At 41.1% G+C, this 19,293-nt stretch overlaps 1 protein-coding gene and 1 long non-coding RNA gene across 2 annotated transcripts; one reads left to right on the forward strand and one right to left on the reverse strand.

Moving 5' to 3' along the window:
* Window positions 1-564: 564 nt before the first annotated feature.
* LOC142103365 (speedy protein 1-B-like) lies at window positions 565-10,038 on the forward strand. The gene is made up of 7 exons (XM_075187427.1): window positions 565-594; window positions 3,381-3,528; window positions 4,538-4,596; window positions 5,011-5,096; window positions 7,835-8,006; window positions 8,089-8,269; window positions 9,976-10,038. Exons 1-7 carry the CDS (start codon window positions 565-567, stop codon window positions 10,023-10,025), a joined length of 726 nt encoding a protein of 241 aa, XP_075043528.1. The 3' UTR covers window positions 10,026-10,038.
* A 3,365-nt stretch (window positions 10,039-13,403) lies between these two features.
* LOC142103455 (uncharacterized) lies at window positions 13,404-16,687 on the reverse strand. Its single transcript, XR_012679359.1, has 3 exons — window positions 16,633-16,687; window positions 13,841-13,973; window positions 13,404-13,753 (listed from the first exon to the last, which is right to left on the reverse strand). It is a non-coding gene; the product is annotated as an uncharacterized LOC142103455 (long non-coding RNA).
* Window positions 16,688-19,293: the final 2,606 nt, after the last annotated feature.

Below are 19,293 nucleotides of genomic sequence, written 5' to 3' on the forward strand. Positions count from 1 at the left end.
GCATTGAGTGAAAAATGTGGCATATATATCCATAGGTGGGTCATATCACCAAAAAAAAAAATTAAACAAATTAGGAGGCATTACTCTACATATTGCCATCACACATCTCTATTTTCAATCCCTAATTAATGAGTAGTACAATTGCTTAAAGTTCTGATAACAAAATGGGGACAAAGAGTTGCCCAAAAACATGGTTCACATGACAGTGTTTCTTTGTGACTTTATCCAAGATACAGAGTCTTCCTGTGTCCCAGACACACCAAATATATGTATTTATTTTTTGGAGGAGGTGGCATAAATATAGATTTCTTAACACATGTTTATTCTGTCAAGTGTCAGTCTAATGATAAAAATCAGTGGCTCTTATATAATATGTGGTCATATATAGTGAGGAAGAATTATTGGAAGCTACCAAATGTAACAATTTTGGTTGTAGTGATTGAGCTTTTGACTGTTTTGAGAGTTTTTCCATCACAAGAAGTACACAGCTGTTGCAGTAATGATGGGATTAGTGAGGATAAGGGTGTATGCTGTATAAATCTAGTAGAAGAAGAGAGTGAGCCAATGGAAGAGTTTGAGCATCAAGATGTACAGGTACAGGATCTATCATTGACAATGCTCAGGACTTATACCACACTTGCCAACTCTCCCTGAATGTCCGGGAGACTCCCGCATTTTGCGAGAGTCTCTCGGACTCCTGGGTAAGTGGGGCAATCTCCCAAATTCTGCCCACTTCCTAGTGAAGTGGGCAGAATTAGTTCGCAAATGCTGCGATTCCCAGGGAATCGCAGCATTTGGCCCCGCCCCCCTCTGTCAAATGCCGCGTTTTGCGTCATGACCTAACGGGTGGTGGGTCCAAAATGCCACTAATTTTGGAGCCCCGCCCCCATCACGCCCACCACCCATAACAGGCTCCCGGAAACCAACTATTCAAAGTTGGTAAGTATGACTTATACTGTTATGCACAAGAGATTGTATTTTAATTTTGGAGCACTAAGCTTAAGATCTTTTAAACTACATTTAAATAATTACCCATTATCTTCCCTTCCTCGTGAAATTAAATAGCTACTATTATTTAATTGCCATTTTTGATTTTCAAATTTTTCTGGATTACCCCTTTCTAGGTAGGAGATCATAAACTTTTTTATTTATGATATTTGAAATACCTTGTTTTGTACTTATTTTTATAATATAGTTTGACTCAAAAAGGATTTTGTGTGAAAGTTTCATTGGTATCTGGTAACACTAATTTTGTAAGTGCATTACTGTAAGTTTGGAAGGCATTGCCCAAGCTGTTAAGGTGAAAAGTGACCTCCATATTATTTTTTGCTTTTTTTACTATTTATCTGTAAATAATGTATTGTCCTCACATGAGGGGCAGTTGGGAGATATTTCAAAATCTTTATTTTCCTTAAATGCTGTGTGAACAAGTTATTGATGTGCTTCATGTTAGGGAAGATGGGAGAGAGATGTAGGTGGATGGAGGGTGGCACTAGGTATGTACTCCATGGCCACACCCTCTCCGGTGGGAGTCAACTGGGCTTCTCTCTATAGGTCCTTCAGGTCCTTGTTGCCCTTACACTGGCCCTGCCCGTAGCAGCCATTCCTTTTGTATTGGCATTAGTTCCTCCACTGCTAATGCCATCCATGAACGCTGTAGGTCAAGTGCCAATTAGTAGGGACCTAAAGTAGATTAACTATTGATTATAGTTGGCTAGATAACAATAGATTAACTGCCGTAACTTTTAATAGTCCTAAAAACAGAAAGACTGATGTGCATATGACTAAGTCTTGACTGTATTCACTTCCTCATGTCAAACTTGTGACAGCTTCCTAAATTATATTTGATAAATTAGTTCCTTTATGTAATGCAGCATTTTAGCTCTAGTGGCCCTTTAAGTCTAGTTGAAGCCATGACAACAGCTTTAAAACCTCGGTCCTCATCACTGCAGAGCAGGTTGTCATGGTGATGTCAGTTGTATACATTCAAACTGGCCGTGAGCCCTGGTGCCTGATGGTCCTCATATCGCTGTGACTCTTGAGCCCTGCGATACTGAGCCAATTACTCTCGAGCTGAAAACAGAATTTTTAATACTTTATTGATACTTACATATATATATATATTTATATTTTATTATATAGCATATTATATTGAGATCTGATAAGTTATCTGTAGTATAATATTTAATTATAAGATATATTTAGTTAAGCTAAGTTAAGTTAAGCTAAGTTAAGTTAAGTTAAGTTAAGTTAGGTTAAGCTAAGTTAAGTTAAGCTAAGTTAAGTTAAGTTAAGCTAAATTAAGTTAAGCTAAATTAAGTTAAGCTATATTAAGTTAAGCTAAGTAGTTTAGTCTTTAGTGTTGTATAGTACATTGTTTCTAGCTGATTTTTCCATAATTTCCCTTCTGTTTTAACCTACACCTTCTTTTTTAATTTTCCTTTAACTTCGTCCTTTGCTGGGTGTAACTGAGTCGTGAAAATGGACAAGAGGTAAGTGCAATGAGCCAGTCACTACATGTAGTAGGTTATGGGAGGAATAGTGAAAGGGGTCACGCCTGTAAGGGGCTAAATGCATTGTGATGGGGGAGCTGTGGGTATATTTGTGTCAAATATTATACAATACACAATATCACTTGCTTGGGGAATTTTTTTACGGTGCATTACTGAGTGTATAGATGTGTAGTTAAGTTTGTTATAGGTAGTTTTATATTTTTAGACATCCACATGCATAAATGAGTTTTTATTTAGTGGGATAAAATATTTAAATAAGAGTGGAAAGAAGAAAGATACACATTTATGGGGGATGACCTGACTTGTGGGTGGCTGCAGAGTTTTTTTCTACCTGCAAAACTATAGGATATTTATGGGCGCTCAGGAGGTGCCAGTAATGGGGAGTTGCTGTTATACTGTCACTGGGATGACTTTATAAGCATCCTGGTGCATTTGACGCTAGTATGCGCATTATATGTGCCCAATACCCATGTAAAATAAAATAAATATTCAAACACACAAAAATGACACATGAAATACAGACAGTCTGGTGCCCTCTCACTCTCATAATTCATTTAAAACATAAAAAAGGCTAGAACAAGAAGTATTTTGGAAGAAAAATTGAAAAGTCAAAATTAAAGAAGGAGGAGGATCTAAAGGGTTAGTAACAGGATTTTGAAGAAATTTTAATACTCTTTTCACAATGTGCAAATTCAACAAGACCTGCATCATGCAAAGCAGCTGCATCCTCATTTTACAGCAGTAGTTCCCAAAAGTAGTATGTGTCCATTTTCACATCAAAAATTAATTATATACATTTATGGATAATACATCACTTCATTTATCTTTCATTTGAAAATAAGTATTCATTATTTCCATATATAAAAGAAACAAATTTATAACAACAGGACAACAGAAGAGAAGCTGAAACCTGCCAAGCAAATAAAACTACAGGAAGACCAAAGCCAACATTACAGCGCGGACCACTCTCCTAGCCCAGGACAAGAGGAGAACACTGCATTTTACAAACTGCTGGGTAGGACTTAACATTTATTAACATTTATTAAGACCACAAACAATTATTAAGACCAAATTGTTACAATTATTTTTCTAAGTACCATTGTAGAGATTTTGGCTTCTTATTCCTGTACAACTCCAGATGTCAGTGACAGTCGGAGGGTCCAGTGATATGGGGCCAGTAAATGTTTTGCCCGTTTTCTAGCTCTGTGATTTTTCCAAATAGTATTCACATGAGAGCATTGCTTGTGCAGTCTGTTTCTGCCACTGTAAGGCTGTGAGTAAAGCAAATACCTTTGGTATCTACTGGATAGACTAAAAGGTTATTCCCAGCTAAGCTTTCTGAGTACAAAACCCCAAAAATGGTTTCTGTCTTGAAGGGTTTCAGACGACTTATCCTTTATTGTTGTAAACAACATTCTCTTACTGTAAATCAATCACAGCAGACACTTGTCAAAAAATAAGGTTGTTTTTGCAAAATGCATCCAAACTAATGCTATGAAACATGGAAAATCTGGCAGAGAAATGTAAGCATCGATAGTGGATATATTTGTGCATTAATTTGCAAAAACAAATAATTTAATTTATAAAGAGTGAAGTAAAAATGTGTACAACTATCAGTTTATTACACAATATCACCTTAGGCATTGACAGACGCTGTTTTTAAATGGATCGGTTCAGGCATCAAAGATCTAACAGCCTGAGCAGGAGAACGTCCCTTCTGCTTCAGCGGCCCTTTGCTGGGGATGTCCCCTCTCCCTGTTAGAAGCATTGAGGAACGTTACACATACATAGAGTGCAGGGAAGTGAATTCTTATGTCCGTTATCCCTGCCTGCGTTCAAGTGTTTATTTTTATAAAATTTTGTGGATAGGGTCATTGTCCTCTAATATTCCAGTCCTTTCACAGCTGTAAAAAGTGTTCATATAAAAAACAAAAAAACAAGATGTAATGTTGTAGGTGAATGTTTTTCTTCCCTTGATGTCTTAAGTGGTCACTGATATAAAATTTTTACAACTTCATTTGCAGAAAATAAAGTGATCCAGGACTTCCTATGTGCGGATGCCTGCATGAAGATCTCGGACAAGGTGGGTATGGATAATGCAATTCTGACCTCCCACCACTAGATATTCAGTAAACTGCAAGTTTTGTAGCTCTAGCAGTGTTCTGGTATTCATACTGTTCTTTACTGATACTGCGTTTACTATACTGATCAATGTATATCAATGGTTATATCTGTCCAAGATGCTGTTTACCACATGGTCAGCACAGCTACACTCACATTGAGGGGAATGGAAGCCACTGTGTACATACCACAATACTGTCTATAATATCCTGCACTTGTGTTTCATCCAATGTTTGTAATTATTTTTGTATCCTTTGATGGTCTGTATATTTACTGCCAATAAACTTTAATTGAGCTGTATAGTTGTATAACTGTATATCTCGTGCTATTGGAGCAAGGATTCACAACCATTTGTTTTGCTTTTTGTCTTCTACAGTACCTCATCGCTATGGTATTTGCATACTTTAAGAGGGCAGGCTTATATATCAGCGAATATACACCAATGAATTTTTTTATTGCCCTGTAAGTATTGCTTTTTTACTTTTGTATTCATAGTAAAATAATATTATTCAACCAGTACATTTAAAACTGACCAGAACAAGAATACTCTGGGCATTTATTACTTTAGATTTGCAACAGGCTATGGTGCAGTATTGTCCATCTGTGCTTCCTATGTGCCACCAAAGTATTTATTATTATTATTATTATTATTATCGTTTATTTGTTATGCGCCACAAGGTTTCCGCAGCGCCGTACACGGCACAAACAGTATACTATACAGGGTAAAACAATACAGAACAATAAACACAAAGTACCAGAACTTCAGAAACTCCAGACAGGCAAATACTGTAAAGACGGAGCAGAAGAACAGGTGTGGAGACAGGAGGGGAGAGGGGCCCTGCTCATACGAGCTTACATCCTAAGGGAGGGTATACAAAATCAGGCACAAGAGGAGTGAAGCAAAGGGGAGAGAAAAGGAGCCAGGGGAGAAACAGAAGAGGTGGGAGGTTAATTGGATGGTTGGTAGGCCTTAAGGAACAAGTGAGTTTTAAGTGCCCGCTTGAAGGAGCACAGATTGGGTGAGAGACGGATGGAGCGAGGGAGGTCGTTCCAGTGAAGGAGGGCAGCACGGGAGAAGTCTTGTATTCTAGAGTGGGAAGAGGTGATCAGAGTGGAGGAGAGGCGGCGATCGTTGGCCGAGCGCAGGCAGCGGGCGGGAGTGTGAATGGAGAGGAGGTTAGAGATATAAGGGGCAGTAGACTGGGAGAGAGCCTTGTAAGTGGTGGTGAGGAGTTTGAAAAGGATTCTGTAGGGGAAGGGGAGCCAGTGTAAGACAAGACAGAGAGGGGAGGCAGAGGAGGAGCGGCGTGAGAGGAAGATGAGTCTTGCAGCCGCATTAAGTATAGAGCGGAGGGGGGCGAGGTGGGAGCAGGGGAGGCCAGTAAGGAGGAGGTTGCAGTAGTCGAGGCGGGAAATGATGAGAGCATGGATGACAGTTTTGGTGGCATCTTGAGAGAGGAAGGGACGGATGCGGGCAATGTTACGGAGTTGGAAGCGACAGGCTTGGGTAAGGGATTGAATGTGGGGGGCAAAAGAGAGAGAGGAGTCAAGAGTGACTCCTAGACAGCGGAGTTGGGTGACAGAGGAGATAGTGGAGTTGTTAACGATTATAGAGAGGTCATGATGGGAAGGGAGTCTGGGTGGGGGAAAGACAATGAGTTCAGTTTTGGAGATGTTAATTTTAAGAAAGCGCGAAGACATCCAGGATGGGATGGCTGAGAGGCAGTCAGTTACAAGAGAGAGTGGAGGGGGAAAGATCAGGAGAAGAGATGTAGAGTTGAATATCATCAGCATATAGGTGGTACTGAAGACCGAACGAAGAGATGAGAGCTCCAAGGGAGGAGGTATAGAGCGAAAAGAGTAAAGGGCCAAGAACAGAGCCCTGAGGGACTCCAACAGGGAGAGGGGAGGGGGTGGAGGAAGAACCAGACGTAGATACAGAGAAGGAGCGGTTAGCAAGGTATGAGGTGAACCAGGCATGGACAGAGCCAGAGAGGCCAAGAGAGAGTAGAGTTTGCAGCAGGAGGGGGTGGTCCACGGTGTCGAAGGCCGTGGACCACCCCCTTCATTGTGATAGTATAGCTGTCTGAGATAGGATTCCTCATATGTCCATTACTGTTTGTTACATGAATTAATAACTCTAAAATTTAAATAAGCCCCTAATATTGCAGTTTCTGCTTGCATATAGTTAAGGGGGGATATCTTTGTGTTAACATGTGTAAGTCCTACTGGCACACTGTTTTACGTTATAGTCAGGTAAAGCTGTCATTCTTATACACATTAGCCTGGTCTATTTATAATACACATGGAGTCATTCTGCCATACCCAATTTACTATTCATGAGTTCTGCTTTACTCAACCAAAATTACGAATTCTTTCCGAACATGATATGTGTTTTGATGCTGAAACTAACAAACAGTAACTTAAACTGCCATATAGCTTAAAGAGGCTGGTTCATTTCAATGTTTCTAGACTAGAGCACTATCCGCAAATACTTCTAATTGGTCATGTTTAGAGGGAAATCTTCATATACATGGGATAAATACTAACCCAGTCAAATAAGTATATATATCTGCATGATTAAACACTCGCTATTGGTCAGTCATTGACTCACCGAGGTGGATGCACCAGAGCTCTTCACCACTGCAGAAATCTATTTGTTCTTCAGTGAGCACTGCCAGAGCTATTAACATACCTCTTAGTTTATGCTGAACACTGAAAAAAGTTTTTTTCAACACTGAAAAAAACCCTCATAGCCCTATCACTACTTCAGTGTTAAAGTACACATTTTGTATCACTCTACTTGGGATGTCTCCCTGATTATATTTTGTAATAGAATGGGCTTGGTGTAACTGAATGGTACAAGAAGCTGATTTTTTTTTTGCTAACTTTGACATGTATACCGGACTTAAATTATTTTTTTTAAAAAAATCCAATATACCATAGAAAGCCTTATCTCAGGGAAAATATAACATTTGCCTTGATAAAATAGGTTATCACTAAGAAACTGATTCTTCCCAAAACTTGGAAACTGACTTAGTCATGAAGGGCTAAGAGCTCAGGACATGAAGTGGTTAAGGAAATACTGAACTGACCTGGTTGTGTATGTAAGGAGACACCCTGGTATAGTTCATAACCAATGTGAGTGCAAAAAACTGCCAAGAAATGCCAGCATTGAACTACTCTTGTGTTTTCCATAGGTACCTTGCAAATGACATGGAAGAAGAAGAGGACAATTACCATTATGAAATATTCCCATGGGCACTGGGAAAGACATGGATACAACACTTCCGTCTCTTTGTGAATCTAAGAACAAAACTATTTGCTCAAATGAAGTACAGAGCAGTCGTCAGCAGACGTCATTGCAATGAGGTAAGTTCCTGTAATGAAGCAACACAATGAATGTGTATACTGCAGTCATGTGGGTGAGATATTGATTTTTGTTTTATTACAGATCATGGCGTTAGACCCAACCCATTCTGTATGGCTTAGAAACCGCTCAGTACATCATAGTGGTGCCAACAAGAACTTGGAATATAATTTCTACCCACTAGGGCCGGGGTTCAACCCGGCCACCTGTTCCCGGTGCATGGGTGATCCTGAGAGTGCAGCCTCCACTGGCTCCATGCCACAGGGTGAGTTGTTTAACATTTTTAATAGACAGTGGTCCGAGGACCTTCTCGTCATACCCCCAGATCTGCTTCCTGTGCCCACTTATGACATTTACAGTGAGTTGTAGGGGTATAACTTGAGCTTGTTTACCTTATATTTCTCACAGCTGGGTTTTTATCTTGTTTATATTAATCAGCTGTGACAGCACTACTGGAACCTGATGTTTGGAAGTCATTTCTTTTTAGGTGAAGGGATGCTCATCTCTCCTGGTTCCTTATTTTGTTCACATTATTATTTCATGTTATTTCATTGTTATTTCTTGTGCTTTAATATATGGTGATGAGTACTGTTTATATAAAGCAAAGCATACATTGGTGTAACACCTTCCAGTTATCTTTAGTTCTTCCACACTCCTGTGCTATGTCTTTATTTATGCTTCACAGAACTTTCTATAGTGCACTGTTATTACAACATACTTGCCAACTCTCCCGAAATATCCAGGAGACTCCCGCATTTTGCGGGAGTCTCCCGGGCGAGTGTGGCAATCCCCCGCATCTGGATAATTCTGCCCACTTCCTAGTGAAGTGGGCAGAATTAAGTCCCAAACGCCGCGATTCCCGGTGAATCGCAGCGTTTGGCCCCGCCCCCGCTGTCAAATGACGCGTTTTGCATCATCATGTCATGGGGACGGGTCCAAAATGACGCCATTTTGGAGCCCCCCCCGTTACGCCCACCTCCTCTGCAGGCTCCCGGATTTCACCAACAGAAAGTTGGTAAGTATGGATTACAAGGTGCAATACTGTGGCTAAATATCTCATAACCTCTTCCTCCAAATACTGGTCACTGGTGGCACAATTAATTGCATACAAGTGAAACCTCCCATACTGCGGTAAAACTTAATTATGGGGATGATCCAGTTAGGAGTAAATCTAGCTTAAAGGTGCAATGTTGTCAAACCCATGTTGCACTGCGAAGGGGACAAATTTAAAATGTGCGGACAGACTTAGAGTAGGGGTGGGAGCTCATCCTAGCTAAATTCTAAATTGCTTTGTAAAAAGAAAGCTGCACAGTGTTTGTGTGCTGAATGCAGAACCAGGAAGTATTTTCCACGCATACAAAATAAAATTGCATTTGCTGCTCTTGCATTACAGCATGGTATGTACATTTGCACCCTTTAGATTTGTTCCTAAATGTGGCACCAAGTGTGACGGAAAAATCTATATCTCTGAACTCTGAATAATGCTAAAATGAATAGCACAACTCTAAAGGATAGGTACATGAAGTAATCAATTTCATTGAAAGACAACTCTAAAATTACTACAAACTTAGAAATGCACAAAGCATCACAAGGGGCATCATAGCAAACTGTTGCCCCTATTGAATTTATTTAATGCATTGGCAAACTGTTAGGTTTAATTATGACCCTCTTGAGGCAAAAGCAGCCACTAATTACCTGCTACACGCTGGACATTATACATTGTTAGGATAGTGCTGTGGTGGTGAGCCACTGAAAGGGGCCAATCAGTTAAACAGCAGTGCACTAGTGAAACAATCCCCGTGTACATGTACATTGTATCCACCTCTTCCCCCTCTCAATTTGATAATGTGGTTTATGGTTAAAATCTAACTAATAAGAAATAAAGGCAATGAAGATACTGCTGCTTTTGATCCTAAATATAATCAGGTTTATAATTACTATTATATAAATAACATTTTTCTTCTATTGTAGTTCAACAACAAACTCTGAAGCATGGAAGAAGCTTTGAGTGGCAATTATAACCAGACAATTATCCCTCTATAACAACTCAAGTGTTCTATTTGTTCCTGCTGCTTCAACTACCTGTTCCAGTGACTTCCTGGTTGGTGTTCAGTGCCTCTCATCCACAACCATTATCTCCTCATGTTCAACTTGCTGTTCAATTGATTCCTCAGTTGCTGTTCAGTAATACTCATCAACAGACATCACTTCCTCGTGTTCAGTTCAATGTTCCAGTGATTTCTCAGTTGCTGTTCAGTAATACTCAACTACATCTATATCTTGCTCAAGTGTGTTCACCTGTCTGCGGTTTCCTCGCTGCAGAGTTTCTTCTACTCCTATGTTCTCCATACGGGTCTCATCTAACACTCTCTTAGAGGGCCGCGACCTGCGGGGCAGGGCAGCAAAGCCCATACCTCCTTGCGGGGGTTCCTGGTGAAGACAACCTGTGCCGTTAGACTCCGCGCCTCTGGGAAGAGAAGTACAAAGTTAGTCAGCTGTTCCAGTGATTCCTCAGATGCTGATTAGTGCTAGTCATCCTCAGATAACCCTTCCTCATGTTCAGTTTGCTGTTCCAATGATTTCTCCGTTGCTGTTCAGTGCTACTCATCAACAGACATAACTTCCTCGTGTTCAGTTCACTGTTCCAGTGATTTCTCAGTTGCTGTTCAGTAATACTCAACTACATCTATATCTTGCTCAAGTGTGTTCACCTCTCTGCGGTTTCCTCGCTGCAGAGTTTCTTCTACTCCTATGTTCTCCATACGGGTCTCATCTAACACTCTCTTAGAGGGCCGCGACCTGCGGGGCAGGGCAGCAAAGCCCATACCTCCTTGCGGGGGATCCTGGTGAAGACAACCTGTGCCGTTAGACTCCGCGCCTCTGGGAAGAGAAGTACAAAGTTAGTCAGCTGTTCCAGTGATTCCTCAGATGCTGATTAGTGCTAGTCATCCTCAGATAACCCTTCCTCATGTTCAGTTTGCTGTTCCAATGATTTCTCCGTTGCTGTTCAGTGCTACTCATCAACAGACATAACTTCCTCCTGTTCAGTTTGTGTTCCCGTTATTCCTCAGTTGCTGTTCAGTGTTACTCACCCACAGACATCACTTCCTCGTTGTTCCAGTGATTCCTCAGTTGCTGTTCAGTGATACTCATCCACAGACATCACTTCCTCGTGTTCAGTTCACTGTTCCAGTTAATTCTCAGTTGCTGTTTAGTACCGCTCAACTACAGCTATCTCTTGCTCAAGTGTGTTAACCTCTCTGTGATTTTCTCGCTGCAGAGATTCTTCTACTCCTATGTTCTTCAAACGGGTCTTGTCTAACAGTCTCCTTGAGGACCGCGACCTGCGGGGCAGTGGCTGCAAAGCCCATACCTCCTTGCGGGGGTTCCTGGTGAAGACAACCTGTCCCGTTAGACTCCGCGCCTCTGGGAAGAGTAATACCAAGTTAATCCGCATGTTCCAGTGATTCCTCAGTTCCTGTTCAGTGATACTCATCCACAGACATCACTTCCTCGTTTTCAGTTGACTGTTCCAGTGATTTCTCAGTTGCTGTTTGGTACCACTCAACTACAGCTAACTCCTGCTCAAGCGTGTTAACCTCTATGTGATTTCCTCGCTGCAGAGTTTCTTCTACTCCTATGTTCTCCATATGGGTCTCGTCTAGCAGTCTCCTTGAGGGCCGCGACCTGCGGGGCAGTGGCTGCAAAGCCCATACCTCCTTGCGGGGGTTCCTGGTGAAGACAACCTGTCCCGTTAGACTCTGCGCCTCTGGGAAGAGTAGTACCAAGTTTATCCGCATGTTCCAGTGATTCCTCAGTTGCTGTTCAGTGATACTCATCCACAGACATCACTTCCTCGTTTTCAGTTGACTGTTCCAGTGATTTCTCAGTTGCTGTTTGGTACCACTCAACTACAGCTATCTCCTGCTCAAGTGTGTTAACCTCTATGTGATTTCCTCGCTGCAGAGTTTCTTCTACTCCTATGTTCTCCATATGGGTCTCGTCTAGCAGTCTCCTTGAGGGCCGCGACCTGCGGGGCAGTGGCTGCAAAGCCCATACCTCCTTGCGGGGGTTCCTGGTGAAGACAACCTGTCCCGTTAGACTCCGCGCCTCTGGGTAGAGTAGTACCAAGATAGACAGACCTGGGGATCCTATATTTCAATTCTGGATTGTGACATTGGCTTTTCAGCACTGCTATACCCTGCTGACTTTTATTAGTTGCCTTACCATATATTGCATTTCCAAACCTGTGTGATCAGTGTAATAAATAAAATACTCCGTTCCACTTACATTCTCTCAGTGGTCTTCATATTGGGAGTTCTGACTATATATCTAATATGTGTGTGTGTGTGTGTGTATAAATATATATATATATACAAGTTAACCCGTGCATGATACTCATGCATTCTAGTCAAATCAAGCTACTTAAGGTGTTAAAAAGGTTCTTGTCATGCATTTGGGCCATAGCCCAGGCCTCAACCACCAACCACTCCCCACTGTCACCACCGGCAACCACCAACCACTCCCAACTGTCACCCCCGGCAACCACCAACCACTCCCCACTGTCACCACCGGCAACCACCAACCACTCCCAACTGTCACTTCTCCTTCAAGAAATATATATATATTTTTTTTAAATCTTTATAAACACTTTTAACAATTAACAAATTAAATTAACAAATTAAAAACATCTTAGTATACCAAATTTCAGCCCTTTCTGAATTTTTTTTCCACACACACTAAGAATTTAGTAGGTCAGTGTATAACTCCGCCCAGCAGGTGGCGCTGCAGCTTGGTTTTATTTTTTCCACACAGACAGACTAACACACGCCACTAGACATTTATATTATAGATATAGTCTCTGCTGTCATTTTATTTCTATGTATACATATTATGTTAGTGAGTTTCTACACAACTTCTTGATGTTGAGGTTATCACACACTCATAGGTTAAAATATTAAAGATGGTTTGCAGTGGGCAAGTGACACAGGGGATAAATTAGCTTTACTGACATATAAACTTACCATTTGCCGTAGTCAGCCATTATCTCTTGGTCCATAGTGGAGTGTGTATACCAAAGAGACATGATGTCCCTGGATCAAAGATTAAATCACTATTACAGGATAAGGAATATATGTGGTCTCTATAAGTCCAGTCCTCATGATGATAGAAGAGGGGGGTATGGGGATCTGAGCTCCCTATAAAGTGAAGAGAAGCTAATGTTGGCGTAGGGTTGGAATATATAGAAGGGGAGTCCCAAACCTTCCAGTACAATAATGTAGAAAAAATAATCCCTTTGCACCAATAAATATGAGACAGTTTAATAAAACAAAACCAAAAAACATGCATGAAAATAAATGAATGAATATATGAAAATACAATCCACGTTGCAACCTGAATACAACATGTCAAAGGTATTCTCTTGCTGTCAAATTTTCTATTACAGACAAAAAATACCAGAAAAAAACATAAAAGCAAATGGTATTATATTCTCTTGAAAAGGTGAGCAATGCCAGTTTATAAAATATACAAAGGCTGTAGATAACACAATAATACACAATGGTTGATATGTGTAGAAAGTGCATGTGCACCAACAGTTAAAAAATATGTCCAATATTTTGAATAATTTCATGTAGGAATGTCCCAGTTCATGAAGTAAGCAATGTCCGATATTAGGAATATTCCACTTGATACCTTAGATCGGCGGTTCCCAAACTGTGCGCCGCGGCTCCCAGGGGTGCTGTCACTACTACAGAGATGGATTGAAAGGTTAGTCCAATTTATTTAAATGCACGGGTGTAAAATAGACCACGTGTAGAAATCTAATGCTAATTACCCACTGGCGTAGTGTTGAATGCCAATGGTGCTGCATTGCAAACTTGCCTGCAATCAAAATGCATTGGTAAAGAGCACTTGTGGTGGTGGTAGGGGGTCATTCCTGCTTGTATTTATCATAGCATTGAATCCATCTATAAAAAAAAACGCACTCTATATGGCCAATAGCGTAACAAAGTCAAAAATCCTAAATAAAGTTGTTACTAAAACAAAATGTACAAAATGTTCTTCAGTATTATTGTCCTGAAGTTATACAATGGTTAGATGTTTATCTGTCTGGGCCATCCATCCATCTCCAATCAAGTGGGATGGTTTGTTTATCTTCTCTGCTCTAGAATTCAGTGACAAATGCAATAGGATGTAATATTTTCAAAACTGTGGTTGATTGAGTTCTGGGGTTCCAGCTACCCAAGACACACAAGATATTCCTGCTTATTAGTATGTGCTATACTGTAACAGTACATTATAATATGTGTTATGATATAATAAAATGCTACACTAGCTGGAACCTGGGGATGCCATCAACTGTAGTAATTATAACTGCTTACAGCCAGGACTCCGGAGTAGTGTAGAACCAGTAGGTGAAGTTGTCAGCACTTGATTTTGGTTATGATGTAATTCTGGCTATTAATGCCTAGTAAAACAAAATACTCCAGCGATAGGCTATAGTCACTAGTGGTTACTACATGTAGTTCTGTGACACCAGGAAAACCACAGGTTTCCAAGCCTGCTTTTGGGCCTCATTGGTTCTCCTTGACTTAATATGCTGCATTAACATGAGCTGATTCAGCCTACAAACCTGCTGGTTGACTTGAATCTAGGCTGTGGATATAAACTGATCAGCCACAACATTAAAACAACCTGCCTAATATTGTTTATCGTGCCGCCAGAACAGCTCTGACCTGTCTAGGCATGGACGCCAAAAGACTTTCACTGTCAGTAGACTTTCACGTCATTGCGCCCTCCATCACTTTTAATTGAAAGCGGCAATGGCGAGTTAAGTGTTTAAACACTTAACCTGCGGGGTCCTGACATTGCCGCTATAAATTAAAAGTGATAGAGGGCGCAATGACGTGAAAGTGATGTGACACCTGACTAGTCAGAATAACTTGCGGTCAGCATCCTTCTGCGATCGCAGATCTACAGCATCAGTATGGAGGTAATATTTATTATTATTATTTAAATCGTTTTTTCACAGATTCGGATTTTAAATGGAGGAATCCTCGGTGTCGGGAATTATCTGCACCCAGTGCCGTAACTAGCCATTTTAGTGCCCTGGGCGAGATAGGGAACCGGCGCCCCCCATCTAAGTGGGAGTGTCAATCATCATGTAGGCGTGGTCAACCTACTGTGGGGGCGTGGCTAGCGCTTTACAAGTTCTAGACTGCACTGAAACCCTCTCCCTCCCCATTCTTCACGGTCTGGCTTTGTAAGGATCTTTATGTAATAAGTCACCATAGAATCAAAGTACTTTAAATGCAGCTATCACATGCTAGCTGTATAAAAAATGAATTGGTTATTGAAATAAAACTCACTGAAACAAATTAAAACATAAATGTAACGGTACCATCTGTATCACACGTCCCCTTCATCCCACTGTGCCCTCCATCACAGTTTCTCCTTTATCACATCGTGCCATGGAGCCATCTTTATCACATTGTGCCCCCTTATCACCATCACACGAAATGAATAATATATATATATATATATATATATATATATATATTATATATATATATATATATATATATATTACACATATATACACATATATACACACACACGCATACAATATTAAGAGCCTCCTAGTGTCCCCCATACCTTATAGAGCATTCCTGTGACCTCCATACAATACAGAGAGCATTCCTGTGACCTCCATACAATACAGAGAGCATTCCTGTGACCTCCATACAATACAGAAAGCATTCCTATAACCGCCATACTATACAGAGAGCATTCCTGTGACCGCCATACTATACAGAGAGCATTCCTATGACCGCCATACTATACAGGGAGCATTCCTATGACCGCCATACTATACAGAGAGCATTCCTATGACCGCCATACTATACAGAGAGCATTCCTATGACCACCGTACAATACAGAGAGCATTCCTATGACCGCCATTTAATACAGAGCATTCTTGTGACTGCAATACAAATAAATACCTCACCTGAAATTAATAGACCCCATCATTAAATTAAAAAGCCCCATCAATAAATTGACCCACCAGCCCCCCACAAATAAAATAGTACTCATTAAATAATTAGCCCCCACCTAAACGTCACCATTAAATTAATAGCCTACCTCCCACCCATGTACTAAGACACCCAACCTCCCTACCCACATATCACACATTATATTAATACATCCTCCCTTTTCTCACACATTATGGCAGCATACCCCCCTTCCCCCATAAAGCATAGCAGTATCCCCCCCTCCATAATAGCAAGATGCAGCACACATTCCTCCCCTCCATAATAGCAGCACACATCCCCCTCCCTAATAGCAGCACACCTCCCCTCCCTCCATAATAGCAGTTCACATCCCCCCCTCCCTCCATAATAGCAGTTCACATCCCCCCCTCCCTCCATAATAGCAGCTCACATCCCCCCCTCCATAATAGCAGCTCACATGCCCCCCTCCCCTCCCTCCATAATAGCAGCTCACATGCCCCCATCCCTCCCTCCATAATAGCAGCTTACACCCCCCCTCCCTCCATAATAGCAGCTTACATCCCCCCTCCCTCCATAATAGCAACACACATCCCCTTTCCCCTGCTTTGAAGCTTACCTTTGTTGTCTTTATTCCTGACCAGCCGTCGCTGCCTGGCTCCTCTCTGCTTCTCTGCTTCTCTGCTGCCTAGCAACGTCATGACATCAGACGCTGAGGCAGAGGGCAGAGTTCAGAAGGGGGTGGAGCCGGGTGCCAGCCGCCATTTTGGATGCGCCGGGCGGCCAGCAGTCTGAATCTGAGGTCTGTTTCATTTTATTTTTTTTCACTCCTCACACAGAGGCAGGTGCATGCGGCCACTGCGCCCCCCTTGGGACTGCGCCCTGGGCGGCGGCACCGCCCGCACCGGCCTCGTTACGGATCTGTCTGCACCGTTAAAGCGTACCCAACCCCAACAGGGTACTGCACCCTTCAATACTACAAGCTGGCATGCTAATCTCCAAAGCACAACAGGTTGTGGTCACATCCCAATAAATAAATATATGTGTGTGTATGTATATATGTATGTGACCACGTACAACATACAGCACTCACTCATCAGAACATGTAGACCTTCCACACTGTTCACCAAACAAGAACAATCCCTGTCTACTTCTATGTTATCATAGGAGTAATGACCATCTCTCATTGTAGTCCCCCCTTTCTAATTGTCTTTCTTTGGTACTGATTAGGTACTTTCATAGCTTTCAGAATTCTTTTTCTTTATGTAAAATGTTAAGGTCATGCATTAAACTGTTTTCAGATTACATATATTTGTGAATTGTGTAGGAAGTGGCTAGGTCAGGCATGATGGTTGAAATACAGGTGCAGAATTGTTGGAGTCTTAAAAGTCATAAAGTCCTTAAAAAGAGAAGTACAGTATCCAATAACCTATATTAAATACCCTCCCCGGTGGAACTTGGGAGCCCCTCTTCTGGGACTTACACCTTTTGTTTGGTGTTTTAAGTGGTCTGGAGTCTATTCAGAGTGAATGAGAAAAACTGTGCTGTATCTCAGCTGTCAGCAGCAAAATTGTTTCAGGGTTTTTGTTTATTTCAGTGATGAGTGTGAGTATTGGGCAACTTGGCAGGGTCCTAGAGCAGAAGCCCCATGAATCCATTAGTTGGAAGAAGGTGGCTGGGGATAAAATTGTATTGGAGATTGGAGTTCCTTAATGCCTTCATGAACTTAAGTAAAGAGGATTAATCGTTTGGTTACAAACTGAGTTGATTGTATCTACTATTTTAATTACACACCCATATACCGTAAAAGTTCAGAAAATAAGATGATAAACAATTCCCACTATATCAAGCACATGGTGGAAAGAGAAATAAACTCTTGTAATCAAATAGGAACATCACAAATCACAAACCCATCCACGGGATCAGCATATACAAAAACCTAGTTTTAAAATATAAAACAAACTTAGTGTAATAATCTTTTAAAAATAATTTATGACAGTTTTACTAGTAACATATACAAGATAAGAAATCCCATCTGGGCAGTGAGCCGGGAAGCATGCTAGTTAGACAGCACCAGTGTGAGTTGTACGAGTAGGTATATTGCTTTTTTTTTATTAAACTCATTTTTAGTAATCCTGGTATACAGTACTTAGACTCTACTCTCATGATCCGTAATTGGAGCAATTAGCATTGTTGCCTAACAATGATTCAAGAGTTAGATTCAGGCCAGGGACCTATTTGTGTGAAGTTTGTATGTTCTTTTTGTGTGGGTTTCCTCCCACAGTCCAAAAATAATTGGGTCTGTTGGTAGGTTTGAAACAACTTATATCTTCTCTGCTTCATTCCTCTCTTTCGACATATTATTTTCCTCAGTCAGACACTATTATACCAGATATGTATCCCTAAATGCAATAAGCAAGTTCTCCCACATATAGGGATGTGTGTATGATATGATATTGTTATAGGATTAAAGGACAAATGTATACGATACTTTAGCCAAACCCAGCTAAATCCTATAACATAACCAAAGCTATCTTTGTCTTCTCCATGCAGCATGTCCTCCATCTTGTCTCTGCAATGTGGCATATACGCCATCTTGTAACTCTATCCTTGTCTTTGTCTTCTCTGCCATGTGGCTTCTTCCTTCATCTTTACCTTTGTATTCTCCATGACGCATGTCCCCTGTCTTGTCTCTGCCATGCAGCATATCCTCCATCTTGTAACTCTATCTTTGTCTTTGTCCTCTCTTTCATGCGGTATGTTCTCCATCTTGTCTCTTCCATGCGGCATGTCCTTATCTTGTAATAATGTGGTAGTCTACGTAACCTCTCGTGTGCTCGCATGCCCCTCTCTCTCTCTCGTGCACTCCCCTCTCTCTCACGTGCACTCCCCTCTCTCTCATGCACGCACCTCTCTCTCTCTCTTTCTCTCGTGCATGTCCCTCCCTCACTTTCATACTTAATTAACGTATACATTGACACACCGAGAGGAACTACTGATATTTCACTTGCATACATTAGTTCTGTTTTAGCTCACTTTTCCACACTCATATAAACCTACATGTACACATATAGTAAACAAATCCTGGAACTCAGGGTTAGATTGGGAACTTAAAGTGGCCCTGGATAAATTCTTAAATTGTCCTTGTGGGTGGAACCAAACCAACTGTAGGTGGGGCCAACACAAAAGTAGGTGTGATTTAAAGTTACTGGAATTTGGTTGTAGCAACATTTAAGAACACCTGGATGTGATTACTTAAGACACAGTGGGTCATCTCTAA

This window comes from Mixophyes fleayi, chromosome 10 (genome assembly GCF_038048845.1).
Source record: "Mixophyes fleayi isolate aMixFle1 chromosome 10, aMixFle1.hap1, whole genome shotgun sequence".
Taxonomy (NCBI): Eukaryota; Metazoa; Chordata; class Amphibia; order Anura; family Limnodynastidae; genus Mixophyes; species Mixophyes fleayi.

What these genes read in the sequence shown, in the direction of transcription:
- LOC142103365 (XM_075187427.1), top strand. Translation starts at nt 565, where the DNA reads ATGGAAGAGTTTGAGCATCAAGATGTACAG. An exon ending in TTGAGCATCAAGATGTACAG is followed by an intron (nt 595 to 3,380) that starts GTACAGGATCTA and finishes CATATATAAAAG; the next exon opens with AAACAAATTTATAACAACAG. An exon ending in GCATGAAGATCTCGGACAAG is followed by an intron (nt 4,597 to 5,010) that starts GTGGGTATGGAT and finishes TGTCTTCTACAG; the next exon opens with TACCTCATCGCTATGGTATT.